This window comes from Penicillium mononematosum (genome assembly GCF_028829835.1).
Source record: "Penicillium mononematosum strain IBT 11891 chromosome Unknown utg000002l:1.0-8112719.0:1.0-8118358.0, whole genome shotgun sequence".
NCBI classification, from domain to species: Eukaryota; Fungi; Ascomycota; class Eurotiomycetes; order Eurotiales; family Aspergillaceae; genus Penicillium; species Penicillium mononematosum.
In genome coordinates, this window is record NW_026643272.1 from 404431 (window position 1) to 431655 (window position 27225).

Here is a 27225-nt window from a genome sequence, read left to right on the forward strand (position 1 = left end):
TAACTTGAAAAGAAGTCGTTTTGCTTTTGTAGCACGCTGGCTCAAACCCCCTTTGACGTCGAAATCAGGGACTGGCCCACTGTGGAGGGTGCAAAACCACTAGTGCTGACCCGGGGGCTTGCATATTTCCCATTTGAACCTTGCGATCGGTATGGAGTGTAAATCGTACTACCCGAATGATCGTAGAATAGACAGAGGGTGTGAGAGTGAACTATTGTAATAAACAAGGCGATGGGAGAGGTCTGTACTTGGAATATAATTGGGAAACAAATGCCACAGCCCAAACATAAACATCCCCAGCTGCACCCAGAAGTCCAGGTAATGTTACAACTGAAATACCAATACATTTTGATGTCAGCATTGGAAACGTCCACGGGTCCCTGGAATGGAGACATATCAATTGGCTCTGCAGCAACGGCCCCTGGCCCAGGCCCCAATACCGTAGCCTTGTTTTTAAAAGATGTCTTTGCCTTTCAGAACACGCATAAATACAGAAGAGAAGGAACTTGACATCGGGCATTACTGTTAGCACGTGACCGATAAGCATCATGTGACAGGTCATGTGATGATCAGCGTCACATCATCAATGGGCTCCAGAGCTAGACCCCAAGTTGGGAGGCGCATTATCTCCACAGCAGTGACGACGTGATCGCGTTCCATATTGGAGTCGAAACCTCGTCCTTGAATAGCTATACCCCGCATCATTTCCAGATTCCAACCACCGGGCCGACGCTCCCCCACCTAAGACTACTCCGCAGCGAGCTCGCGAAGCGCGAAGCATTTACGCGAAACCAATCTCCACTGCAAACAATCCAGCCCAGTTTTAATCATGTCGTCAGTCTCTCCTTCGAAGGAACACGAACTTGACCCAGAGGCGCAATCGGGAGAAGAGCAAGATCACCTAGACAAAGATCACCACGACGCGCAGGGACACCAAGGCGAGTTTGAGGTGAAGGAGCAGGATCGGTGGCTTCCGATTGCCAATGTGGCTCGTATCATGAAGCTTGCCCTTCCGGACAACGCGAAGATCGCAAAAGAAGCCAAGGAATGCATGCAGGAGTGTGTGAGCGAGTACATCTCATTTATCACGAGTGAAGCCTCGGAGAAATGCCAGCAGGAGAAGCGCAAAACAGTCAACGGCGAAGACATCTTATTCGCCATGACCTCGCTTGGATTTGAGAATTACGCTGAGGCACTCAAGATCTACCTATCCAAGTACCGTGAAACCCAGTCCGCCCGCGGCGACAATCAGAGACCCCCAAGCGCTGGCTATGGAGCTGGAGGGCCTGTTGGTGGTTCGAGTGCCGCTGGACCTGGACTAGCTCGTCCAACAGGCTTCCCCAATGCTGAAGGCACAAACCCTATGTCGAACCTCAACCTTGACCCGTCCGAGCAAGACGCCTCTGCCTACGGCTATCCGCCCATAGTTGGCCAGCCTCACAACGGCGCCGGCGGCGAGTCGTACTAGTGCATGATGTGAAAGGGTGGACTGAATGACCTTGCGGTTAGTTTGAATATTGGCTGCATGTCCTGGAGATCACCGACGATATTGATTTTAATGGAAGTCTGAGATGTTTCAGCTGGGGGTCTCCGACCTCAGCAATGTCATGAGATGGCAGTCTTGAGTTCACATACATCAGCCTAAGATAACTCGAAGAAACGCCATAATTAATGCCTAACTGAAATCCTCCATCTAGTTAACTTCAAGATTAGATCCCCACGTACTACGAATAACCTTGGAATACCCTTTTAAGTGTCAACAAAATAGAACTCACTTATTATATAGTGGTAAATTCGGAATCAAATCTTTCGCCAAAGGCAATACATCCCTTTATGTGATACTATCCGAAGATGTTCGGTGTTGCCAATATTTTCCCGGCAAGACACACTCAATACCATGCTAGTGGGGCATCTTTGATTTCTATAATATCCATCTACACTGGCCAGTGGAGGGAGAGATAGGCGTGGGGTACCCGCCGTGTAAAATACCCAGGGGTTCTGATATTTTAATATCCAATCATTGAAAAATACCTCGAGACCGAATTTTGTGGAGAACCACATCACATGTAAAAAGGGTCTGGAAGTTTTGCGGGGAAAAGGTACCGTTGATCTGCGTATTGGTGTATTTTTGACCCATCTATTGGGGTATTACCACGACCTGGTGACCTCGAGAACAAAACCTCTCACATTTCCTCCCGGCTGATAGCTCACTTCATCCAACAAACCTCATACCTGCAATTATGAAGTTCACCATTACTTTCGCCCTGGCAGCTCTGCTGAGCACTGCCGCTGCTCAAGGTCTGGGTGATCTGCCCGACTGCTCGGTATGTGTCTATAGTCAACATACAACTCTGCTAAATGTGCCGCCTGCTAAAACAACCCATTGCATAGAAAACCTGCGCTACAGGTTCAATCCCCGATAACTGCGGCATTGATTTCAAGTGCATCTGCGAGGCCAAGTCCTTCCTGGACGATGTCGCCTGCTGCATCGCTGATAAATGCTCTGAGGCTGACCAGGAAAGTATGTTCTCCTCCTTCCCCGCCCTCCCCAATTGAGTATACGGAAGCGGGATTATTCCAAACGACTACGTGGAATGGACAGCGGAACATTACAATGGGCTGATACGTTATTCGTCAGCTACCATCAAGGTCGCCAAGTCAATCTGTGCCCGGGGTGGTGTGACTGATCTGCCCAGCGAGGTTGTCTGCTCAAGCAAGTCGGGTTCCAGCTCTGGCACCTCCACCAGCGATAGCTCCAGCTCGACCGAGACTGGAAACAAGTCTAGCACTGAGACCTCGGATGCGACTACTGTGACGGGCACCAATGCTTCTGCCTCGGCCTCGAGTAGCGCCTCGTCCGCCTCTGCTGCCGCAACTAGTACCGGTGTTGCTGCGCTTACCCACAAGGATTCTTCGCTCGTGGCCGCTGCTGGTGCTGCAGCTGCATTCGCCATTCTGGTCTAGAATGAAGCATGCTGGGTTATTTCAGGGGAGATAGTATGTTTATCAACGTTGAAATGTCGTCATGACGATGGAATGAATGGAAACTGGAAACACGAGAACCCGCCTGAGGATGCACCTGTGTCTTATTTTATCCACGATGTAGTTTTAATTGATCGGGTACACGGTGTCTAAATACCATAGCTTTTCAATGGCGAAGGGATATTTCTAGTAATACACTCATAGAAAGAGATGCCAAGGAACCGTGAAAGTGCTCACATTTCACGGGTATCCTCCAGCAGCTTGGTCAGGCGTTCCTGGCGCTCCTCGCGGAGGGTGGAGAAAGTCTGTAGTGGCACATTAGCTCGGGAAACAGCGAACAGGGTAAATCCTGGCCGATTGATAGGATTCACACTTACCCAGAACCAAAACATCATTTCGAAGAAAGCAAAGCTGAAGACAACGCGGTTCTTCAAGCGATCCAGGCCTCCAATAGCCGCAGCGCTTGTATAAGACGAGGCCAGGTGGTCACCTTTGCCTTGGTAGATAAAGAACGCAATTGCAGCATACATGGCAAAGCGACAGGCAGCAACAGCGATCCACACACTCCAGTAAATCGTCAAAGACTTGGTGATATATTCAGGCAAACTCTGTAGAACCTGCAGATCCTCGGCGGGGAGGTTACCATTTCGCAAGGGCCGGATGTAGGGGAGCGCTTCATCGAGAGCTTCGTGGAAGGGGATGTTGGAGAGCAGGACGAGGTCGACAAGGGATTCGATGAAGATGAGTATGGCACAAAAGGTGAAGGGGGATTGTTGCGGGCTTGACAGGGATGGAAAGTCCTGTAGCATAGGTGTTAGCAGTCAGTTAGACATAGGTATATTCATTGCCAATATGATAGGAATGGACTTGTGAATCGGGGATGTTTCGAGGGCATACAATCTTCAAGGCTTCTCCCATCATAAACACCAGATCGGAGTCTGTGATCACCTCCGGGTTCTTGACCAGATAGCCGGCGATCACAACCAGAAAAACGGCATGTGCCTGGATAAGGGTCTTGGATGAAATTAAAACCATGATGGACGAGTCACAATGGCACGCGTTTGTGGACGAGAGGAAGTTCTGAAAGTCAACAGACGGAGATAACTTGGAGACATGGTCCGAGTGTTCTTTGGCCGCAACACATGTGGGGGAAAAGCAGTTCCATTCGAGATTTCCCCCACCAACTCAACAACTACAATGATTGGATCTTATTTACGACTTGATGCATGTTGATTGAAGTGCGTGACTTACTGGTGAAAGATTGCCCAATTCTCGTCATACTACTTAGTGGTCCAACCATCGATCATCCTCTGCAATGACCGACCAAAACCCGACCTTCAACACAGAACGCCATGTCAAATACTACCTCCGTTGCTTGAAAACCTTCCTCCCGTCCGCCTATACTTCCAATGACTCTAATCGCATGCTCCTCGGCTACCTGACCCTCTCAGGATTGGACGTGCTCGGCGTTCTCCAGAGCAAAACCACACCGGAAGAAAGACAAGGGTACATTGACTGGCTCTACCACTGCCAGGTGCCCTCAGGCGGTTTCCGTGGCTTCCCAGGCACAGACTTTGGGCCAAGAAAGCGAAATAAGGATAATGAAGCTTGGGATCCAGCTAATGTCCCCGCGACATTCTTTGCGCTAGTCAACTTGCTCATCCTCGGGGATGACCTGTCGCGTGTCAAGCGACGGGAGTGTCTTGAGTGGCTTCCTAAAGTCCAACGCGCTGATGGAAGCTTCGGTGAGCTTGTTGGTCCCGAGGGGAGTGTAGGGGGACCTCGCGATCTACGATACTGCTGTTGTGCTGCCGGCATACGGTATGTCCTGCGCGGGCGGAGTGAGACGGGGCTCGAGGGTGTACCGGATATTGATGTGCTGGGTTTTATTTCTTTTATTGAGACGTGCCAGGTACGTGGGGATCGTGAGGTTATGTCCGCAATTGGGACACTAACGCAGTCTAACGAATCAGACATACGACGGTGGCATGGCTGAGTCTCCTTTCTGCGAATCGCATAGTTCGTGTCTCCCTTTCCGCCACATGAACCTTCTGACAACTGATAGGTGGACACACGTATTGCGCGGTCGGGTCTCTGGACTTCTTGCGCCGGACATCTAATGATCTGAAACCACTGCCCCTACTATCGGTAGGCTCCAATCAATTCGAGGCTTTGATTACATGGCTGGCTTCAAGGCAAACAGCCCAACTGGAAGAACCCGAGGAAGATGAAGATGAGAAACAGCGTGAAGTGACAGATACGGGATCTCTCGACGATAGGGTTCGCGGGTTACCCAATGTTCAACCCATCGGGGCCGACACAATATCATGCGCCGGTTTCAATGGCCGATGCAATAAATATGCAGACACATGCTATTCGTTCTGGAACGGGGCTACACTAATGGTATGCGCACCCATGGCTGGTGGTGATTGTATACTAACGCGGATGTCAGATGCTGGACCAGTATTCCGTGGTCGATGAAGTTCGCAATCGTCGATACTTGCTCGAAAAGACCCAACATCTTGTCGGTGGGTTTGGGAAGGGGCCCGGGGATCCTCCTGGTAAGGTGATAGCATGCGTATATCGAGACTGCGTTGCTGACCAATTGTATAGATCTTCTTCATTCATACTTTGGCATGGTGTCTCTGGCTTTCCAGGGTGAGGCGGGACTTAGCCCCGTTGATCCCACAATGGGTTCTAGTGCACGCACAGTCCGACATCTTGAATCGCTGCCTTGGTGGCAATCATGAAGTATATAATACCCGTGCATGTAATATGACGATGGTTGTTCAGCCATTCCACCAATTGACTCATGTCAGCACGCATCAGCCAATAGGTGCAGTCGACTAAATTAATTGGGCGTCGGTGTGCATCGTACATCGTACGTTGTACATGCACCGTCCACAAGCAAGGGTTGGATCTTAGGCAGTAAGGAAGTAGTAACAACGCATTTATCTCCTGCCTACAATTCAAGATTGTGGCGATCATGGTCATTTTATGGTTTCAGGGCTATAGTCGAAGTCTAGCAGAGCCAAGTGAGTGATGCACATCCATGCCTATATAGGTACACAGGCTTGCTGACTATTATGGACATTATCAGGAGATTCTAGATAGTAGCAAAGTCCGGAGCACATAATTTATCTTTAATATATAATGTCTGATGTATATTGTACACAGAGATAATAATAGAAGACCCCAAGGAAAAAAAAGGAGAGCCCGTCCAAGTCCCGAGTTCTCCACACGGTCCACGTTCCCGTTGACGTCTTGGAATCTTCCAAAGGCCTTTGTATGCAATTTCCCTTCTCCTTTCACCATTTGCGGTGTTACTCTATTTTCTCCGGTTATCTTTCCGGGCCCCAAGCTACCCCTATCTGAAACGGCTTTCGACCTCTCACTCCCGGATACCGTTTATCCGCGCATATCGTGTCCCCGTTGAATGGCACCCCCGGCACACCAACCATTTCCAGTCAACCCCTTGACGCGCAGAGACTCTCTCGACGAAACTTGGCAATCATAACATATGCCGCTCCGAACAAGAGCGGGGGTTCAAAGCCAGAAACAGAAGGAGAAGGTGCGTCATCAGGGATGCGACATAGGGAGCTCCGCCGGTTTCCTTTGTCCGAGGCTTGCGCAGAGTCCGTGGAAATAGGGCTAACTCAGAATTCTCGACAGCTTGCCAACTCCTACAATGAACTCCTTGAGTAAGCGATCTCCTTGGTTCCGGGCTAGATGCCAAGTTGCGCTAACATTATACTTTTCTGCAGGGAGTTCTCCTCCAAGGACCTTCGGACCGTAGGTAATTACACATTGGGCAGGCTGATTGGGAAGGGCTCCTTCGGCAAGGTCTATCTCGCCTCGCACAAGCTCACCAATGGCTCCAAGGTAAGTCATGTCATGTGAAGGACAAAGTTGTGGAGGCAATACTGATCAATCGGCAGGTGGTGCTCAAATCGTCCAGCAAGGAGGACACCAATCTTGTGCGCGAGATCCACCACCATCGCCAATTCCTCCATCCTCATATCGCGCGGCTATACGAAGTGGTGGTAACTGAAAGCCTCGTTTGGCTTGTGCTGGAGTATTGTCCTGGTACGTTACACGCATGGCAGAAGACACCTAGGGAAACATATTGACAAAGGTTTTATGCTAGGCGATGAACTCTACAATTACCTCCTTCGACACGGCCCACTTCCGGTAGAGAAAGTTAAGCGGATATTTACACAATTGGTGGGAGCGGTCGCCTACGTCCACAGTAAATCATGTGTGCATCGCGACTTGAAACTGGAAAATATATTGCTGGATAAACAGGAAAACGTCAAGCTCTGCGACTTTGGGTTTACCCGTGAATATGAAGGGAAGGCTAGCTATCTTCAGACATTCTGTGGGACGATATGCTATAGTGCACCCGAGATGCTCAAAGGAGAGAAGTACGCGGGCGAAAAGGTGGATGTATGGAGCCTGGGAATCATTCTGTATGCGCTCTTGGCAGGCGAGCTGCCATATGACGACGATGACGACCAAATCACCAAAAAGCGGATATTGTCAGACGAGCCGACCTTCAACGAAAAGTTCACGGACGATGCCAAGGCTTTGATCAATCTCCTGCTATCCAAACGGCCTTTGATTCGACCCAGTCTAGACGAGATCCTAGCTCATCCGTTCCTTGCGGAGCATGCTCCTGAACAACTCGCAATCCTGAAGATCCCAAGACCGTCGCCGTTTACTACGCCACTGGAGAAGACTACGTTGCAACGGATGAAAAGCGCTGGGGTCAATATTGACGAGGTCATTGAAAATGTCTTGGCTCAGCGGTGCGACCCACTGGCTGGCTGGTGGGCCCTGCTGATTGAGAAAGAGCAACGGAAGGAAAGAAAAAGAGAGCGCAAGCGCCGTGAGCGGGAGGCCGAAGCAAAAAACCTTCGTCGTCTGAGCGCCGCGAGCAGTCGTCTAGAGAAGCGATCATCGGCTTTGATGGAGGTGGAGGAAGAAGGATCAGGGTTGCGGGATCGTGGGAGACGGGATAGACGAAGCTTACCATCTCAGTTGGCAGTGCCAGATCTTCCTGCCCTCCCTGAACCGCTTCCTGTATTACCAATTGAGGCCACCACGCCACCATTGCCGCTCGACAAAGATTCTATACGGTCCCACAACTCGACACTACGCCGTCCAGTCCCACCGCCAAAAGACAGGCGGCGATCACGACCCAGCATGCTGCATGTGAGCGCATCACAGCCGGAGTTGACGCAGCATCACGGCATCTTCCGGCGTCGCACTAGTCGTCGTCACCAGTATCCGATACTCAGCCAACTAGCATCTCTCAAGCATTGGTTTGTAGAGTCGGCGAAGAGAGCGCGGTCTCCCCATGCCAAATCGACGAACTCTCGCAAGTTCCTCTCCGAAAAGTTGAGCCCAGCTAAGGGTCAAGATACCGGGAAGAAACCCGCGGCGTCGTCGTCCCCAGCAGGTCGGGTCGCAGGGGAGGAGGTTGTGACACCCACCCAAGTCAAACGAATCTCCACTGCTAGCAGTCTCGCTCCTAGCAGTGCCTCATACCGCCAAAACCGCCATTCTTACCCTCGCCAGCCGCGGTCATTGAACACCAGCCATAATAGTCATCGGAACTCCCTATCGCCCTCACCTATCACACCACGCGGGTCCTATCGGCGTTCATCGGCCGGTCTACGAGGACGCAAGTCCACATCCTCCTCGGTATCATCGATCCGCAGCATTCATCACGCTCGTGCTCACTCCAAGGCCTCTTCGATTTCCTCCAATAGTATTGATACTATCTCGACGCCCACTGCCAGAGCCTCCAAATCGCCTCATTCATCTGTCAAAGTCCTGCCAACCACCCCGGGTGCCTCATCCCGCTTCCCGAGCAATATTCGGTTGGTAAGAGGGCCAGGCGGAGCACCTCGAGAGATTGGCGACCACTCAGATCCGACGTCGTCCTCGTTTAATGAGGCGGTACCAACGCCATTGCTTTACTCGCCCTCTTCAAGCCTGGTCTTTGCAAGGCGGAAGAGATCTCTCTTCAAGGGTCCTATGATTCATACCAGTAACCTGCCGGGTTCTGGTGGGCTAGCCAACTCCCCCATTCCCGGCCAGCCGGTGAATACCAGCGGTCCCGATGTCGCGACAGGGCGGCCTGCTGCACGCAAGAGCCAAATTATCGAGGAAGAGGAAGACATCGAAGGCATTGAGGAAGAAACTGAAGAAGTCGATGAGTTCGACGAACCTAGTACGCCTGCTGATTTAGTAACCCCCAATGAGCACCCGGCAGACGAGAACGGGTCTCCCTCAAGCCCCAGAACGCCATTCGCTCCTATTCCAGCCCTTGAAACCAGTCCCCTTCGGCCTCCTCGCTCCTCCTCTTTGCGCTCGCCGACTGATGCCTCAGACAAAATCGGCATCGCCGAATAATACCGATATACCAACCCGACAGCTTCCTTGCAATTTCTCACATGTGCATTAGATTCGGGTGTTCCTTTGTCCATCCCACGATCCCTTATCCCTATGTTTGGTTAGATGATAGAGCTTTTATACCCCCACTTACACAGCGTATTTCGTTTTCGTTTCCTTTGACTGTCTCTTTTTCAGCATAATTGGATCCATCATTGGACCTATGTCTCTCGCTCTCTTGCACTCTTTTCCTTCACATTTTCCTACCTTTGTGAAGCTCCCTCTCTACCCTACATTTCCTTGAACCCTTATGATGATTCGACACTCGCTTGATTTTAATGTCTTTTACTTAGCATTTCCCTGTTTCATATAGAACTCTGTCTCATATTATCTCGCTGGATTTATCAGCAACACAATACTTGCATAATGAAATTACATAGACCACTGCCAACTTCGATATCCCCGAACATGTATGATAATGATATGTATACTGAAGACAGCAATGGCATGATCAGACTGCATGAGCCGCGGAATCCCACCGCGATACAAGGGCTTCAATTCGCCCCCCCAGTCGAGTAAAATTCACGTTCTACCAACTCGGCAAGGTCACTCTATGCTGGGCTCCTCAACTCTTCATCATCAGCCCCCTGGTCCCCTTTTATTTTAACTTCACTGCGCAAGACTTCGCGCCGTCCCGTCAAGTCTTCCTTCGCCGCCTCCTACCCCCCCCTTAACGACCACACCCCGATCACCCTCCGCGAGATCCAAATCCGCTTCTTCCTCTCCATCTACTGGATCTGGATCGCTTACCTCATGCTCGACCTCTGCAAAGGCCCTTCTCTCCATCCTCTTCAGCGTGATCCTCCGCCTCGACACCCCCAACGAATGGCAACCCCTTTTCGGCAGCCCTCTCCAAGCATACAGCATCCGCCGGTTCTAGACGAAGTTCTGGCACCGCCTCACAGTCTCATGCTGCGCTTCTTCCGGAAAACAAGTTACCCGCCGTCTCGTTGGCATGATCCCCGAATCTCGAAGCGAGAAGATCTTTATCGCATTCTGGACGTTCTTGCTTTCGGGGCTGTGCCATGTGGTTGCCGATTGGCAGGCTGGCGAGCCATGTCATCCGTACGATGATCTGCTATTCTTCGTAGCGAATTTCGTGGCCGGCGCCGTGGAGCTGCTTGTGACGCGGAGGCTGGCGCTCGTAAAGAGGAGACGTCGTGCGGATGATGATAGGGTTAATTGGTTGGTTTGGTCGAATACGATCAAAGCGGTCGTGGGGTATGTTTGGGTTTTGGGGTTCTTTTTCTGTATCACTCCCAAATGGCAGTACCCCAAACTTCTTGCAGTTCTGACGTAGGTCCAGGGATACTAGTGGTAGTATTAAGTAGTAAGTAGTACTATATATGACTGATGAACAGGATAGGTAAACAAGGCATCATTTAACCGCCATCTGCTATCATTGCGCGGTATTGATAAAAGAAACGAAGAAGAAAGAATCCTATTAAAACCATGAACAGTGTATAATTCTGTGCGCACCAGGAAGGTATAGTATGAGGAATTTCCGAGTAGGTACTCCGAATCAGACGCTGACAGTGTGGTACCTGATTTGGCGGGCCCTAAAGGTGAACAAAATATGGTTCCGCGAGTCATGCCAGCACACGCCGTCACTGAGCTGACTGACTTCTAGTCAGCTAATATATTAAAGGGGAAGGGGCAGTCACTGAAGGCTCCCACATCCTCCTTTTTCTATCGTACCTGAAGGGCGAAGCGAAGCAGCAGATCCGCGCAGCAACGCACGCGGTGTACATTAGGGAAGCACGCAGCAGAACCTACCTAAAGATATCCAGCCTGATAACGTAAAAAGAGCAGCGACGCTAGGGAAACATAGGCCTCCCCACTCCGTACTCGGCCGACCATAGCCGCACGGACCGACCACCCGTGGACCCCGATCACAGTGACTGTCACAAAATACCACAAGAGGTTTCAAGACACGGACTTCCTAGTTGGTCTTCTTCTGCGGTAGGCCAAATTCCCCCGTACACTTCTTCTTTTGCCCGCCTATCAGGAAACGCTGGAAGGATAGATAGAATGGCATAAAGGCAAGCCCTCTGCAATAACAGACTAGATACTGAGTACAGCTAATGGGGCCGAGTATTTCGGCCGTTTCGTACAAGAGACGTCTTTCGTTAAGAACATCTATCCACACTATGTAACCATAGTGGTATTGACCTAACTCTCTCTAACTGAAAAAAATGGCAAAACCCGCAATTTCAACAATCTGTACCTACCTACCTAGGTACATATGTAGGTAGTTAACTACCTAGGTAGTTAGATACGGCCATGATGACTAGCTGTAATACGCACCCGTGGACGTGGACCCGTGGACTTTTGTATGGTATTCGTACCCTAGGTCATATGAGTTTCTGCGTAAAATACCATGTCTCAACTATACATATAATCCACCTTAGTATTCGACAATAATCAATCAATCAATTTTTATTAAAGGGATGTCTAAGCCCGCTCTGGTTGGAAATAGTGTTTACTATCCCGTCTTGACAACTCCCACGACCACCCTAACCACGGTAAGTCTCCACACTAACATTTTGGCATAAGGACAACAAAACAAAGCTCTATGATTCAAACAATGGACTAATCCTATACTTTCAGAACAATTCATCACCACTACTTCACTCTATACGTTGGAATTTTAAAACATCAATTCTGAAGACGACACGATGCTAAATTGGCTCCGGAAACTCTTCGGTGCCAACGAAGTTGCCCTAAACCCGAGGAACCAGCAGCATCGAAGTCGGAAGCGAAGTAAACGGATGCGCGCGCGTGAACGAGAACTGCGTTTGCAAAGCCAAAGGCAGGAGTTGAAGGGAGGGGAAGCGTAGAACACCGTTCTTTTGGGGGTCACCAGGTGTTACTACCCCTCTACATCAGACAAGGATTTTTAATGATTGAAGGGGTTTACTTTTCTTTAGGTGGGGGGAGAATGAAGGAGGGATAGAGCTGGGGGGAAAAAGAAGGTCACTTACGGTTTTCTCGATCAGATAGGGAAATGTAACTACCTCCTTTTTACTAGTTATATAAGCTGAATAGGAACAACTCCTTGGCAAAAACGCTTTCTTAAGATATCTCGCCGTCCTACAGCCTCGAGAATTAGTTTATTATAGTCGTAACTCCGAGCTATATACCGGGCGTCGCAAATACTAGCGCTATATAAAAGCCTTACTAGTTAGCCAGCTTACCTTCCTAGGCGGCGCTCGGGGTAATGTCGCTAGGGGTGAGGCCCCGAAGAGGGGTGAGGCCCCGAAGAGGGGTCTTAGGGGGTGGCAATATACACACTTTCTATACTCTAATAAGTCGACATCTCATGCCTACTCTCGCTACCCAGAAGTCAACAATACAGATCTGCATGTTTTTATATCAATAGAGAAGATTCTAGTCATAATACTTGTATATAACTAAGCTACTATTTAAGATGAATGATCTGATCTTCCTTGTTCAGGCAGTTTCAGCCCGTTGTATACGCCGATACATGCATGTATATGTTCATCTACATAGTTTTCATGGTTTAATGCCCATACATGAGCTGGCATTCTCAAATAATGCCAGTACTATCATCCTCAGCAATGACAGTGATGGTGCAAAAAGTAAAATAGTTTCTATAAAGACAATAAGCCCAAGCAAAAAACCAAACCAAAATCCCAACACCCATTAGCCATTAACCATTAGCCATTACCCCAAAAGAGATATTGAAAGCAGAGTAAATGATAACTATCTACCGCTCCACATGAACGGCTTCGTGCTTCTCGCCTACACTCTCATCAAAACCATGAGACCCCATAACAGCCTCCTCATCCTTAGTACTCTGACTCTCAAGACCAACCTCACTCTCACCAATCTTATCCACGGTGTTCGTATACGCCGGAACGAAGTTCACAGCAATAGCGTAAGTCCAAGCGACGACCATAAACTGCAACTAGCATTAGCCACGGACCCAACGGAATGAAAACAGATAGGGAAAAAAAGAAAGGAAAAGGAAGTCGATCCAAGTAGAACATACCATGGTCGGAACAATAAACGCGAACCCCGTATTATCACGCATATCAGCAACATGACCGAGAATAGGCGGCACAACAGCGCCTCCACAAACACCACCAACAATAAACCCAGAGCCACGCTTATAATGGCGTCCAAGGCCACGAATACCCAGCGCCATAATCGTCGGGAAACAAACAGACTCAAAGAACAGCGTCATAAATAGCATAGCAACACCAACCTGCTTCGTCTGCGTCACCGACGCAGCGAGGAAAGCCACCGTACAAGACAAATACACCAGGAAGACCCAGCGCGCACGCACGAACTTCATAATCCCCGAACCGAGGAATCGACCGACTGCAAACGCACCCTGCGCGCCAGCGAGATACTTCGCCGATGTGGCATCCGGCGTACCGGGCCAGGTATCCTTGACGTAGTTGATGAAGTAGCCGGCGATAGCGACTGAAAGAGTTAGCTTGCCAGAACGAAGGATAAAATGAAGCGGGGATATAAAACACACCCTGCGCCCCTGTATACGTGAACTGCGCCAGCGTGGCATGGAAAAGCTTGTACTGTTTCCAGAACGGCTTATCCTGTTCATCGACGTGCGTCTGCGCGACCTGGAAGGCCATATCCTCGTCTGTGACTTCGGGGATATTGGAGAGGAAGAAGACGCCCGCGAGTAAGAAGACAAATACGCCGATGGCGAGGTAGACCCACTGCACGCGCTGTAGGGCGGCTACGTCGTCTTCTGTCTCGGTGAAGAAAACATACGAGCCTAGCACTGGGCCGACGACTGTGCCGATGGCGTTGAAGGCCTGGGCGAAGTTGATTCTGATTTCGGAGTAGCGGGGCGGACCGCAGACTAGATAGATGCAAGGAGGGTTTAGTATCTACGCGTGATTTGGTGTGGAGTGTGTGGTTGTCTTACCGGTTAGGTAGGGGTTAGCTGCTGTCTCGAGAGAACCCAGTCCGGATCCAATGACGAATGTGGCACCACAGAAGCCGCCGAAGGATTGGTTTAGTCCTGCTGGCCACATGCATAGGGCTCCAATGCCGTACAGGCACAGACCGAAGATAAAGACGGTCTTGTAGCCGAAGTTGCGGAGGATCCAGTTTGCGTAGCCCAGGGAGGCTAGGGGGGTATGCGCTGGGTTTTGTTAGAGCGGGGACTTTTTTTTCTCTCAATATTTGTGCGCTATGGAGAGATTTCATACCCGAAGTAGGCTGCTTGAAGACCAGCTGAACGGCCTCGGTCGATGTGTAGGGTTTTCTGGAAATGGGAGTTGAGGGTGTCCAGTAAACCATACGCAAAACCCTAATTGAAGTCTTAGTAGGAGGATTCTCTCTGGACAAGATACAGCAACTTACCCATAAAAAGAACAATGTCGTTACTAGTGTTAACGGCCACAGACTCTGTCGTAGAGTCAGAGTAGCGGCCGAAGTAGTCGCGCGATTATCAACACGCAAGCCCGAACGGCTTTTGAGGAATTCCTTGACGCCCATTCTTAAGATATAGAAAAGACTATATAGAAAAGGAAATAAAAAGAGCCGAAGGGATAGGACCAAAAGGGGGTATTTAAAGAAAAACAAAAGGTGACACTCTTTAGAGTAATTTCTCTTTTATTTCTCCGCAAAACTCCACACTTTTCCCCAGTCTGGGGAAAGCCCCCCAGACGATCCCTGGGGAACGGAACCCAACCACGTCCAATCACGTCCAATCAAAACTGCCAACTCGGAGTTGCACCGAGGATCGAAGGGTAACTTTGATCGAATTCGCTGTGGTCTGATCGAAATCCCCGCTTTAATCCCTGGGGTGGCGTCAGCGTTGCATGGATTGTTTCAACGCTATTCATCTTTGGGCTACGCGGGATGCCATTCCGGTCGTATTACGGGTTATTCTCTCCCGTGTCTTGGTGGAATGCTACTCCGAAGTATATTGGAGACCATACTACCCTAAACAGTAAGATGGGCATCCTAGGGACTATCCCGCGTCATCGCGCCTATTTTGGTTACGGGAAGGGGGTACACGCTAATGTGTGGCGTTATCTACTTTAATAGCCGTAAACAAGAGCCGTGGCTACTACCAGGGCACCAATTACAACTGAACCATATCATCCGTAGTTTTCCAAGGTTAGGAAGAGCTCACGACCCTCCAAGCTAGAGGATGTAAGGAAACAGGCAAGATCGACTTAGCGAATAAAGCGGGTTTTCTACAAGGACGCAAGTACACATCGTCATACTGTCCCACAAGTGCAACAATCACAGGTTGTAACCTTTCATTCAGGGTGATCTATGGGCATCCATGATAGCATGTCATAACTAGTCCACGCAATCTCGTATTCAAAGCGTGACAAATATCCAGCCAAATCAGGCACGATCTATCTCTATTACACACCGGTTAGTTCCCGCGAGGGCAGATATCTGGGAAGGTTGGGCCATATTTAGGCTTTCGCCAATATAGCCCCATCCTTTATGCCCGCTTGGGCTTACCGGCGGTGCCGTTCTGGGCGACCGGGCTGACGGCTTTCGTGTTGTAGAGACGACGCTCAGCCAACTTCAGGAGCTCGTCGATCAATCTGGGGGTGTGGATTAGTAGGATATTCTATCAGAATTAAGCAGGAACAGGCACTTACACCACAGGCGCACTGATCACCAACACTGCCTGCCATTCATTCCAGTCCATAGGCAGAATCGAGAACAGGCTCTGGAGGAAAGGAATGTAGAGGATGGCAAAGTGAAGGAGCATGGACAGAGTGATGGCATAGATAAGCATGGGGTTGTTGCCCAGGAAGAAAGTCAGGAGGGACTCGCTGGAGGACAGCGCGTTCATGGCGTTGAGCATCTCGATCACCACGAGGATGGAAAGAGACACGGTGGAGGCAGACTTGCTCATGTCGTTGCTGAACATTTCGCAGCCAATCTCGGGGAACTGGGCGCTGCACTTGTGGTAGTGGGACTGAATTGGGTATGTTAGCAACACATAATTAATATGCGGGAATATCATAGACGTACCAATTGCCAGAAAGAAATGCCAGGTCCATCGGGGTTGTACATAAACCACCAGACGTAACCGAAGACGGTAGCAGCACCGACGTAGATGCCGATAACCATGTACCGGAACAACAACCAGCCGCCGACAAGCGCCTCGTCGCGACGGCGGGAGGGCGGTTCATCACATCGTGGTCAGGAGGATTGAAGGACAGAGCAGTGGCAGGCAGACCATCGGTGACAAGGTTAACCCACAACAGCTGAACTGGAATCAGAGCCTCGGGCATGCCAAGGGCAGCAGTCAGGAAGATAGAGACGACTTCTCCAATGTTGGAAGAAATCAGGTAACGGATGAACTGTTGAGTGTTGCTGTAGATGGAACGACCTTCCTCGACGGCGACAGTGATGGTAGCAAAGTTGTCATCAGCCAAGACCATATCAGAGGCCATCTTTGCCACGTCGGTTCCGGTGCCCATTGCCACGCCAATATCAGCCTTCTTGAGAGCGGGAGCGTCATTGACACCATCACCGGTCATAGCGACTACGTGGCCCAAAGACTGGAGGAGATCGACAAGCTTGGACTTGTGGCTAGGCTCAGTGCGCGAGAAAAGGGAAGCGGTCTGAACGGCCTTCAGCTGTTCACTTTCACTGAGACTATCGAATTCACGACCTATGTAGCTCTTGCCGGTGAGATCCTCATCGGCGCCAAACACACCAATTGAGCGACAGATAGACTCGGCAGTATTGCGATTATCACCGGTGATGACAATAACACGGATTCCGGCGGCGTGGCACTTCTTGATAGAATTGGCAACTTCAGGACGAGGGGGGGTCTAACATTGCGACAAGACCAATGAGAGTCATGTTCTGTTCCAGCTTGGTGTAGTCCTCGGTGGTGGCGGCGTTCTTCAGGAGGGGGTTTCCAGAGATATCGTCAACACTTGCCATAGCCATGACACGGAGACCACGGTTACCATACTCAACAACTTCCTCGGAGAGAAGCTTCAAGTGGTCCTTGGTCACAGGGACGCGAGATCCATTGGCGCCTTGAATAACGTGCGAGCAGCGGTCGAGGATGCTTTCGGGAGCACCCTTGACCAGTAGCTTTTGTTCCTTGCCCTCACCAACGAGAACAGACATACTCTTGCGGTCACGGGAGAACTCATAAGTGGCCTTGAGGGGAAGACGGGACTCGTAGTGAGCGCTGGCGGCATGCAATCTTTCGGATGCAGGAAGGCGGTAAAGCTTCTGGTTCAAGGCGATATCGGTGGATCCGATCTTCTCAACCAGAGTACGCAGAGCCCCCTCGGTGGGCTCACCGATGCTGGAGAAGACTCCGCTCTTGGCGTCATGGGAAAGAGAAGCCGCGTTGCAAAGGGCAGTGACCTCGGTCAATTGTGCGACGGTCGATGAAGAAACGGCCAAGTTCTCGACGACCTTGCCATTCTGGGTGAGCTTTCCCTCGGGAGTGAAAGTAGTGCCTTCGACGTCGATCTCCTCGAAGCCAGTGCCAGAGCTGGTCAGGTAAACAATCTTCTCAACACTCATCTGGTTAGTGGTCAAGGTTCCGGTCTTGTCAGAGCAAATCACGCTGCAGCTGCCCAGGGTTTCGACGGAAGGAAGAGACCGGACAACTGCGTTCTTTTGGGCCATTTTGCGGGTACCCAGAGCCAGACAGGTGGTAATGACCACTGCCAGACCCTCCGGGATAGCCGCCACACCAAGAGAGACAGCAATCTTCAGATAGTAGATAGCACCCTTGGTCCAGCCACCGAACGCGGGGTCATTGAAGTTCTCATAGTTGATAACCCAAACCAGGACACAGATGATGGTAATGACCTTGGCTAGCATGTCACCGAAGTCGTTCAGCTTCTTCTTCAAGGGCGTCGGCTCGGAGATCTGGGAAGTGATGCTCTCGTGGATATCTCCGATGGCAGTCGAGCCACCGGTCAACACGACCAGAGCGGTAGCGTGGCCGTTGACCACGGTGGTACCAGAGAAAAGCATGTTGAGCTGGTCCTGCTTGACGGCCTGCTCATCCTTAATAGCGCGGGTCTCCTTTGCAACACTTTCGCTCTCGCCAGTCAGAATAGCCTGGTCGACGCGGAAGCTGTTGCTATGGATTGCGAGAAGTCGGCAGTCGGCGGGGACACGGTCGCCGACAGCAATTTGGATGACGTCTCCGGGAACCAACTCCTCGGCCTTGATCTTTCGCGTCATTCCATCACGGACGACCTTGGCCTCGTTGGCCGAATATTCCTGGAGAGCCGAAATGGCCTTTTCTGCGCTACTTTCTTGGGTCACTCCGACCACGGCATTGAGGATGAGGATAGTAAGGATCTGTGAACAGAACATGGGTTGGTCAGCAAGATAGAACACATAGGTATCCGGATGGAATGTAGAATATCCAGGCACTTACAACAGCGGGGTCCACGAATGCGGTCCAATCGTCGCTCTCTTCAAAGAGAGCTAGCACAAATGACACGGCGGCCGAGCCAAGGAGGATAAGAACCAATTGGTCCTTGAATTGTTCCAGAATCAGCTCCCACATGGGAGTCGGGGGTTCTTCGGCAAGAGCTAAGCAAACGGCAGATGTCAGTTCTGACAATGTCATCATTCTGCAGCGGAGTGGGTACTAACCGTTCGGTCCATATTGTTGTCTGGATTTTAAGACCGCGTTCTGCGACAGACCGGTCTGCTCCGATACCTTGAAGTGCTCCAGCGACTCCGCTGGAGTACGGAGAAAAGCGTTCTCCATGATCGCGACACCCTCAACGGCAATAGGCAGGATCAATTGCGATAGCCGTAGAGGTGAGGAAGAATAGTTGGGGTAAACAAGGAACAGAGGAATGGGGGCGTGTTTTAAGATAGAGACATGCCCGGTGTAACAACAGAGTCGGAAAAAAGGAAGCAGTCCAAAGCGAGGGACCAGGCGATATAAAATAGAAAAAAAAGATCGAAAGCAAGAAATGAAGATCGACCGAACCTCCAGTGGGGGGGAAGTCAACGTGTTCTCATCCATTTGATTCCAGGGGCTGAGTAAGCACCGGCCCTGGCCCGGTGGGGCTTCCAGAGCCCCCGGGGTCTACAGGGCTGAGGGCGGGTCACCGGCAATTCTCCGCTTTGATTTCTCTTTTTCCTCTTCTATTTGGTCTTTTATTGAGTATGAAAGTACTAAATATGCTTGATTCTATCAAGATTCTACCTAATACCTTTGGTATAGTCAGTCTCTTATTATACCATCCTCTCTTCTTTCCAACGTTGAGTGAATTGGGGCATGAGCCTCTCGTAGGGCTCCAACGTCATGCCAATTTCCAACTTGGTTGACTGATGGGGCGTCTCTAGGCTACATCGTTTTTTGCCTATCAGATAGACTTGGTGGGTAACCTCTTCTCTTGGCAGCTTCCAACAAAGTCGGTTTTCAATCTTCTAAACCGACCGAATCGACTCCTCTGTACTAGTGCGATGTCGGTAGGCTTGTGCCATGACACAGCTCTTGACCTGTACTCGCTTATCTCTAGGCCAAGATATTTGATCGGTTAAGAATTGCTTTCTTTCCGGAGCCGAGATCTTCAAGGCCAAAGCACAGTCCCTGCTAGTTGCATAAAGCGTGGCATTTCCATAAGCACGCTAACGTACCCTTGCCTATAGGGCTGACGCTAGAACAAAAAGTCCATGTTGCATAACTTGTATATGTACCTAGGTATATACCTGTTCTGTACTCTAAACAAATGCCAGTATCCAATCTATTGCTATCTCTGTTGCTTGAGCTGCTTAGCTTGTTTCCAAGTTAGCCAAATGTTCAGTTCAAGCCACTTTTGATAGCCAAGATTAGAGGGGAAAAGAATCCAGCAAGCCTCTTAGAGTTTGCAGTGCATTCACCGACCAACTGGACGATATGATCAATCCGATAGTTCTCCTGGGCTAACTTTCCAAGCTTGGAATAATCAACCTGTGGACATAAGACCACATATATAGGTTGATATGAGACTAAACCCAGCCACCTCTGCTTTTTGAATGCCCTTTTAAATGTCCACTAGTTATATGTCTTTTGTTCGAATCGGGTAAAAGTTATATAACAAAATAAAAAGCCGGACTTTACACATCCACCACTTCGTTCCAGTAACTCAAAAGCTTGTCCGCAAGTCTCCACTTGCCCATTGAATTAGATAGGGGAAAGAGCACTGTGCTGTAAATGCTTGTTAAGATGTTTATTGGAGCAAAGAGTAGCAAATGTGTGAAGGAGAGAAACATCTTTTGAATACTTTTAGCCTCAACTACTACAAACTGTGAAGTTACTTGAATAACACTACCTAGAACACCTGTGATACTTGTGATACTTGTGATACTTCGAGACCTAATTTGAGTGGCTGGTCAACTACATCATAACCGGTTTTGTTGTCTGGAAGGTTCTAAAGACATTTGCATCATCATCATCCCCAGACTTCTATACCGTTACTGTGCTTCCACTAAAATAGCTCAAAGACAACAAATGAGGCATATTTACCTCGCAATACCTCTAGGCGTCTCTATATAGAAATTGCATCTGTTTCCTGATTTTGGTGACAGTACCGGTCGGAGTCCCTAGGCCAACATTGAAGGTATTACGACTCCGTAGATACACAGAGGGGAAGTCTAGGTACAGATCAGGTATAGAATCACGCGAGATCTCATATATCGTGCTAGTTATTCGATCCACGTGTCCATGTCTCCCTAAAAGGAGTGCTGGATACCGTCTAATATTAGATGTACTTGGTAACAAATACCGTCATATATACCCCGCGTCGCCCAAATTAATTACTTATTAAGGGAATCGACGGTAAAACAAATACTGAGCTGCGGCCCAAGTACTCCGGTACTTCCACAGAGCGGTGCCACAATAGGGGGCACGAGGTACCGGGTACAAGAGAACAGTGTATTATTGTTATGATTCCAATTCCCCCAACTCACCTCACTCCATCTCCCTTCCCCCCCACTTGGTCGTCTCTACCCATCTTCCTCTCCTGCATCTCGTGTTTCCTATCCCATTATTTTTCAAGTCTCAAGTTCCAACCACCTATCTCGATTCAATTTCACAATGGGTTCTGAGGTATGTTGTTATTTCCTTCTATTCGGCGTTCTCTTGAGTTGTCACCACCATCGCAATCCCCCATTCCCCCATTCCCATCCTCATATGAGCTTATCCCCGTCTGGAATTTTTCTCGATAAGAACTGGGCTAACAAATATCGTGATTATGCAGCGTGAGAAGTATGCCCATCGTCGCCCCTATCCCTGAAACCCCATAACCCGACATGACTGACCCCCCTCACCAGCAAGACGTTCCTCGCGCGGCTCTGCGAGCAGGCCGAGCGCTACGATGGTGAGTGGACTTCGCGGTCACTTGACTGGACGTGTATACTGACGTGTTGCTCTGTGCTTTTCAGAAATGGTCACCTTCATGAAGGTTAGTCGCAACCCCTCGTGTTGTTTACTGGGTAGCCATGCTAATCGCCGAACAGGAAGTCGCCAACGTATGACACCATCTTCCCATCACCTTCGGGACCGCTTTTAGGGTATTTGCGATTGACACGTATTTAGATTGGTGGCGAGCTCACTGTTGATGAGCGTAACCTGCTTTCCGTCGCTTACAAGAACGTGGTCGGCACCCGCCGTGCCTCTTGGCGCATCATTTCCTCCATCGAGCAGAAGGAGGAAAACAAGGGCTCCGAGGAGCACGTCGGCATCATCCGCGATTACCGCCAGAAGATCGAGACCGAGTTGGAGCAAGTGTGCCAGGATGTGCTTGACGTTCTTGATGAGGCTCTCATCCCCAAGGCCGAGACTGGAGAGTCCAAGGTCTTCTACTACAAGATGTGAGTTACACTCCAACCGACTTTGATGTGGACACACCTCATCTCAGGACATTGCGCTGACTTCGTAAACAGGAAGGGTGATTACCACCGCTACCTCGCCGAGTTCGCTTCCGGTCCCAAGCGCAAGGGTGCCGCCACCGCTGCCCACGAGGCCTACAAGGTAAATACCCCTCGTTTCGGCTTATTATCAGACGCCGTCTCTCCATTCGCAATGAACAGCTGTTGATCGTCCCACAGAACGCCACCGACGTTGCGCAGACCGAACTCACCCCCACTCACCCTATCCGTCTGGGTCTTGCCCTGAACTTCTCCGTTTTCTACTACGAGATCCTCAACTCGCCTGATCGTGCTTGCCACCTTGCCAAGCAGGCCTTCGACGATGCCATTGCAGAGCTCGACTCCCTCTCCGAGGAAAGCTACCGCGATAGCACCTTGATCATGCAACTGCTGCGCGACAACCTGACCCTCTGGACCTCATCTGAGGGCAACGAGGGCGAGGGTGCCCCCAAGGAGGAGAAGCCCGAGGAGGAGACCGCTGCTCCTGCTGCCACCGAGGCCGCTGCTCCCGCCGAGGAGAAGCCCGAGGAGACTAAGCCCGCCGAGACTCAAGCCTAAAGGAGCAGTATTAGGGGTCGCGACGAGCCGTATGCCGTTTGGTAGGGTGGGCGTTCGCATTTATTCCTGGACGTGGTTATGCAAGTCGCTTCTTTGTTTTCACTGCAGCGCTGGGTTGGACCGGCAGATATCTTGCACGTCTTCGGGACCGTGTGGGTCGGGCGGCGGAGTTTGATATTCGGTTGACGCGAGCAGAAAAGGGGCTGAGTGGAAATTTCTCTCTCTTTTATTGTCGTTATTCCCACTCCAGCACGTTTCAATGTGTTTATTTTCCATTCCACTCCGAGCTTCTTTACTTGACATGCACCCTGTGTTGGGTTGCTTGCGTAGCCAATGATTCCCCTTTTACAGTATTTTATGACTGAGGTATGAGCCGATACATGTGTAAACCTATTTTATCCCTTTGCACGACTCGCCTGGTTATTAGTCGCAACAGCCCTTGACGCATCTTAGTTGACCAACACTATGTATGAGAGGTATGTTAACGAACATGTGCATTTTAACGTTTTGAAGTTAACCAAATCCCAGCTGCCTTTTCTCGCTACCTGGGTGGGTGGTGCTATTGCCTACATAATCAAAGCTACCGCCAACTCAAACACATAGAAGACTCATCGCTAGGAAAAGACCAGCACGCCACCAGCCTCCAGAGCAAAGACACCAGCACGTCCGACAATTCCAAACTACCAAACAGAACACTACAGAAGACGCCATTCATCAAGCACCGAAGGTGCAGAACTAACACCATCGGGGACCAACATACCTCAAGCGATTCGCCGGAGCCAAGAGCCGGATAACAACATCACCGGAGGCAATGAGGCTATAGCAATCCCCAACCCGCTTTCTCCCATCGAAACCAGCTATCTCCCACCGAACCGAACTCAACCGAAACACGTCTTGCCGCCAACCAAGAGCAACCAATCGAAACCGGGCGTGTGGGCGCCACGGAAGGGGTCCGGGCACTTGTTAGAATATGACAGCTAAGCAGGTGGGCATCGGGTTGCATGCAATGCGTCCTGCAATCTCAGTGTGATGATAGGAGGGCAGGAGAACGCCAAGGCGAAATAGTAGTCCACGCTGGCGAATGGTGCCCGGAGGGGTTGATGAGGTGGAATGCTGTACTCTGATTGGTTTTATTAGCTGATCCCTGTATGTGTGTATATCTCTTGTGGTATATGTCTGGCAAAGTTTGTTGCATTTAAGGATTGTGCTAGGTTTGTGTCTGGGGCGAGTCAGATGGATGGTATAGGGTGTTTTTAGATTTAGTTGATTGTATAGGGAACAATGTGGACCTCGTTCTGATATAGCGAATTCGTTATGGAGTCCTTATTCCATACGATAGTATCAACCAACCCTTGTAGATTCACTTGATAGTATCTTGATAGTATCAGACCCATGCACTGGGATTCATACATCCCTTAAATTCCGACTCGTCCACCAAACTGTCGGGTGTGGATTTTAAGATCAAGACGGTTAGAGGACAAACATATCCATACGAGACGTAGAGGTGGGAAGAAGTAAGCCCGGATGCACAGTGCCTGCATCCGCTGTCGAATCAATTGAGGAGTCTATGTCTAGGATTGCCGCGCGTCAAGCAACTCGACAGGTCAGTTGGACAATGGTTTTGACTTGTACTAGTCCCAGAGCTTCATACCAGGGCTCTTAATGGTCCTGTTTGTTTGATTCGCTCTTGGCAACAGCTTGGACGAGTGCAAGCATCTCTATTACTGAGTTCTTGTTCCAATCGAGGATGAGAAGAATGTCTCAAACCCGCACAATGATGATAAGTTTCGATATATTCTAAGACATGATGAGAAGAACATGTAACTTGAAAAGACCCTAGACAGGGTCTATCTTTGGCACCATGAAAACGAAGCGTAGTATATACGCTGATGTGTATATATACCAGGTTTTCTCGGAGATTTCCTATATACATGGATTTATACATAGATAGACACTGCCACATGACCAAGCCAGCGAATCCTAGTTCATTGCATACATACATGTATGTAGTATGCAGGGCTACATCACTGCTGCTATATGGACCCTATCATGCAAGCGAGGATTGGGTAGACGCGTTAGAATTATAATCTTGTCCGGAAAGCCTTCCTCAGTTGTCCCCTGGTACCCAACTCCATGCTACCGGGTTCTATCTTAAAAGGGGACGTATGAGGTAAAAGTAATGCATATAGCGAATTCCACTTCTTTTTGCAACGGGACATATAAATAGACGTAGACGCCAAAACCCCATGTTGAGCAATCTTTCACCCAAGAAGAAGAATAACAACCAATCCACTCCAAAAGCCGAAAGTCATAAGCGATGTCAACCGCACAAGCCCTCCCCCTCGAACCAAACACCCTCTACATCCTCCTCCTCGACCTAGGCGGCAACTGCCTCTTCGAATGGAAACTATACCTCACCTCAACACCCACAACGGGCCAAACCTTCCATATAACCAACGAGACCGGCCCAACAAGCTGGCAATACAAAAGCGAAGGCGTGTACAACATAGCAAGTAATACGCGAGTGGTGCTAGCGCTGCAAATTGGCGCCGTCGGCCCCGTTCTGCACGCCGCGCTGGGAGCACGTCTTGCGCTCGTCCCGTTGGCGCTGTACTCGGCTCGATTCCGAGAGGGCCTCTGCTGCCGCGTGTGGGTCCAGGAGGCGCTTTTTGCATTGGATGATGAGGGATATCTTGGTCTTGCTAGGAGTGCGGGGGATATCGAGCAGGAGGCTAGACAGCTTGGGATGCTTAATAAAAGTCGGGGTACCAGGTCGGTGGTTAGGAGTAGGGCGTTTGTTGGTTTAAAATTTTCATTGTAATGGACGGTTATTAGCTCTGGAGATTATGGTTAATGTAAGGTCATATAATAATCGGAATGGATTGGGTCTTTCTATGGGTTACTTGTTTCCAAGCATTTGAGATAGATATTGAGATAGATGGGGATGTACAGAGCGATGTTTGGGCAAAAGGAAAAAAGGAAGGGGTAACATTGGACCCAGCAGAAATAACCTGCATATAGGTGAGGCAGACATAAAAGATATAGTCTTTTAAGATGCGTATTTTCAAGGATCAAATCCAGGGCAAAGCAAAGCGAAACAATTCAAATGGAGACTAGTCGTCCGTATTCACATTCACATAAAGTCATCATCCCCAAGATCACCGCCATCATCGTAGTTGGTGTGATCGGCATGGACGTCGCGGCTAGCATTCAGGGAGATCTTGGTCTTTGCTGCCTTGGACTTCTTGTTGCCCTTGTCAGCGGCACGCTCCTCGCGCATCTTCTCGTTGGAGGCAGTAGTGAGAGCACTGGCAATCTTCTTGATCTCAGCACTAGGAAGCTCCTTCACAAGCTTACGGGTGAAGTCCTGCGCCCAGAGAGCGTAGTGAGGCTTCTTGGAGTGCAGGGTGAGGAGTGGCACAAGGGTCTCGCTCAGGCGGGTGAACTGGTCCTTGGTGGTGGGCTTGAACAGCGGCATGGCGGACAGATCGATGGCCTTGGTAGGATCGGTTGAGTCGCTGACGACAATGGCCTTGGGGGCTCCCTTGTTGGGCTTGACATCAACAGAGCCGAAAAGATCCTCGGCGTGGGCAAGATCGGCTTCCTGCTCGGTCTTGCGCAGACGAGCGCGGCGGGTTGTCTCGTCCTCACTCTCGGATTCGTCGTCGCCCTTCTCGCGTTGGCGCTGCTGCCGGAGTTCCTCTATCCGCTGGGCTTTGGTCTTCTTGTTGGCGGCGGCGGCAGCCTTGGCCTTGGCCTCAGCTTCGGCGGCCTTCTTGGCCTTCTCGCGCTCTACCTCGGAGTCTTCGGCGGCATCCCATGAGTCAAGAACCTATCGTCCGAGGTTTGTTAGTTTGTTGGACTTGGGCGCGAAAGTGAGGGCCCTGTTAGACAGGTTGAGGTTGTGTTGCCTTACTTCTTCTTCCTCTTCATCGTCGAAGCGACGGCGGGGTGCGGCAACAATAGGAGGCGCAGGGCTCTCCTCTTCTTCTTCATCTGTGTGAGATCAAAGGATTAGCAACGGAAACATGAACAGAACACGAGCTAAGTAATTGTGGCAATGACTATAGAAGGCGATAATACAAGGAAAATAACATACCCCACTTGGAAGGCGGCATTTTGGCAATCTAAAATCTCGATATGTAAAGAAATGAAAGAACGTAATGCGCTACACGCAAGGCCAAAAGGAACAAGCCAACAATCGGACCCAGCAAGGATGGAGGGGCGAGGGCAAATTTTATGTGGGACACACTTATCGTCCCCAGGTGGCATGCGCACGTGACCTCGGGCATTGGATGCCCGATGAGCATGATCTTTGTTCATATATCTACATGT

The 27225-nt window shown here is 50.0% G+C and overlaps 12 protein-coding genes across 12 annotated transcripts; 8 read left to right on the forward strand and 4 right to left on the reverse strand.

The window, feature by feature from the left end:
- Positions 1-829: 829 nt before the first annotated feature.
- Positions 830-1468, forward strand: N7519_001885 (nuclear transcription factor Y subunit beta; the record flags this gene model as incomplete). Its single annotated transcript, XM_057288663.1, has 1 exon — positions 830-1468. One exon carries the CDS (start codon positions 830-832, stop codon positions 1466-1468), a length of 639 nt encoding a protein of 212 aa, XP_057149865.1.
- Positions 1469-2240: 772 nt separating this feature from the next.
- N7519_001886 (CFEM domain-containing protein) lies at positions 2241-2964 on the forward strand (the record flags this gene model as incomplete). The annotated part of the gene is made up of 3 exons (XM_057288664.1): positions 2241-2324; positions 2392-2521; positions 2639-2964. 3 exons carry the CDS (start codon positions 2241-2243, stop codon positions 2962-2964), a joined length of 540 nt encoding a protein of 179 aa, XP_057149866.1.
- A 251-nt stretch (positions 2965-3215) lies between these two features.
- On the reverse strand, positions 3216-4017 carry N7519_001887 (uncharacterized protein; the record flags this gene model as incomplete). Its single annotated transcript, XM_057288665.1, has 3 exons — positions 3216-3287; positions 3360-3782; positions 3880-4017. The coding sequence occupies 3 exons, from the start codon at positions 4015-4017 to the stop codon at positions 3216-3218; spliced, it is 633 nt and encodes a 210-aa protein (XP_057149867.1).
- A 280-nt stretch (positions 4018-4297) lies between these two features.
- cdc43 (protein geranylgeranyltransferase type I subunit CDC43) lies at positions 4298-5732 on the forward strand (the record flags this gene model as incomplete). The annotated part of the gene is made up of 5 exons (XM_057288666.1): positions 4298-4894; positions 4956-5001; positions 5048-5385; positions 5435-5543; positions 5596-5732. The coding sequence occupies 5 exons, from the start codon at positions 4298-4300 to the stop codon at positions 5730-5732; spliced, it is 1227 nt and encodes a 408-aa protein (XP_057149868.1).
- Positions 5733-6502: 770 nt separating this feature from the next.
- Positions 6503-9402, forward strand: N7519_001889 (non-specific serine/threonine protein kinase; the record flags this gene model as incomplete). The annotated part of the gene is made up of 5 exons (XM_057288667.1): positions 6503-6553; positions 6655-6683; positions 6747-6864; positions 6921-7068; positions 7130-9402. 5 exons carry the CDS (start codon positions 6503-6505, stop codon positions 9400-9402), a joined length of 2619 nt encoding a protein of 872 aa, XP_057149869.1.
- Positions 9403-9987: 585 nt separating this feature from the next.
- N7519_001890 (uncharacterized protein) lies at positions 9988-10741 on the forward strand (the record flags this gene model as incomplete). The annotated part of the gene is made up of 2 exons (XM_057288668.1): positions 9988-10345; positions 10377-10741. Coding segments are annotated over 2 exons (723 nt in total), but the record flags the coding sequence as incomplete, so codon positions are not given.
- Positions 10742-13171: 2430 nt separating this feature from the next.
- On the reverse strand, positions 13172-14937 carry N7519_001891 (putative l-fucose permease; the record flags this gene model as incomplete). The annotated part of the gene is made up of 6 exons (XM_057288669.1): positions 13172-13366; positions 13457-13893; positions 13952-14296; positions 14363-14566; positions 14649-14704; positions 14837-14937. The coding sequence occupies 6 exons, from the start codon at positions 14935-14937 to the stop codon at positions 13172-13174; spliced, it is 1338 nt and encodes a 445-aa protein (XP_057149871.1).
- Positions 14938-15904: 967 nt separating this feature from the next.
- On the reverse strand, positions 15905-19268 carry N7519_001892 (calcium-transporting ATPase; the record flags this gene model as incomplete). The annotated part of the gene is given in 7 exon segments (XM_057288670.1): positions 15905-16010; positions 16068-16390; positions 16447-16578; positions 16590-17255; positions 17269-18762; positions 18842-18999; positions 19063-19268. The coding sequence occupies 7 exon segments, from the start codon at positions 19178-19180 to the stop codon at positions 15905-15907; spliced, it is 2997 nt and encodes a 998-aa protein (XP_057149872.1). The 5' UTR covers positions 19181-19268.
- A 2231-nt stretch (positions 19269-21499) lies between these two features.
- Positions 21500-22890, forward strand: N7519_001893 (14-3-3 adaptor artA-like protein; the record flags this gene model as incomplete). Its single annotated transcript, XM_057288671.1, has 8 exons — positions 21500-21511; positions 21663-21670; positions 21736-21782; positions 21847-21866; positions 21922-21933; positions 22001-22275; positions 22348-22435; positions 22513-22890. 8 exons carry the CDS (start codon positions 21500-21502, stop codon positions 22888-22890), a joined length of 840 nt encoding a protein of 279 aa, XP_057149873.1.
- Positions 22891-23355: 465 nt separating this feature from the next.
- Positions 23356-23871, forward strand: N7519_001894 (uncharacterized protein; the record flags this gene model as incomplete). Its single annotated transcript, XM_057288672.1, has 2 exons — positions 23356-23366; positions 23592-23871. 2 exons carry the CDS (start codon positions 23356-23358, stop codon positions 23869-23871), a joined length of 291 nt encoding a protein of 96 aa, XP_057149874.1.
- A 1336-nt stretch (positions 23872-25207) lies between these two features.
- N7519_001895 (uncharacterized protein) lies at positions 25208-25744 on the forward strand (the record flags this gene model as incomplete). Its single annotated transcript, XM_057288673.1, has 2 exons — positions 25208-25662; positions 25726-25744. 2 exons carry the CDS (start codon positions 25208-25210, stop codon positions 25742-25744), a joined length of 474 nt encoding a protein of 157 aa, XP_057149875.1.
- Positions 25745-26023: 279 nt separating this feature from the next.
- Positions 26024-27008, reverse strand: N7519_001896 (eukaryotic translation initiation factor 3 subunit J; the record flags this gene model as incomplete). The annotated part of the gene is made up of 3 exons (XM_057288674.1): positions 26024-26722; positions 26807-26886; positions 26990-27008. The coding sequence occupies 3 exons, from the start codon at positions 27006-27008 to the stop codon at positions 26024-26026; spliced, it is 798 nt and encodes a 265-aa protein (XP_057149876.1).
- Positions 27009-27225: the final 217 nt, after the last annotated feature.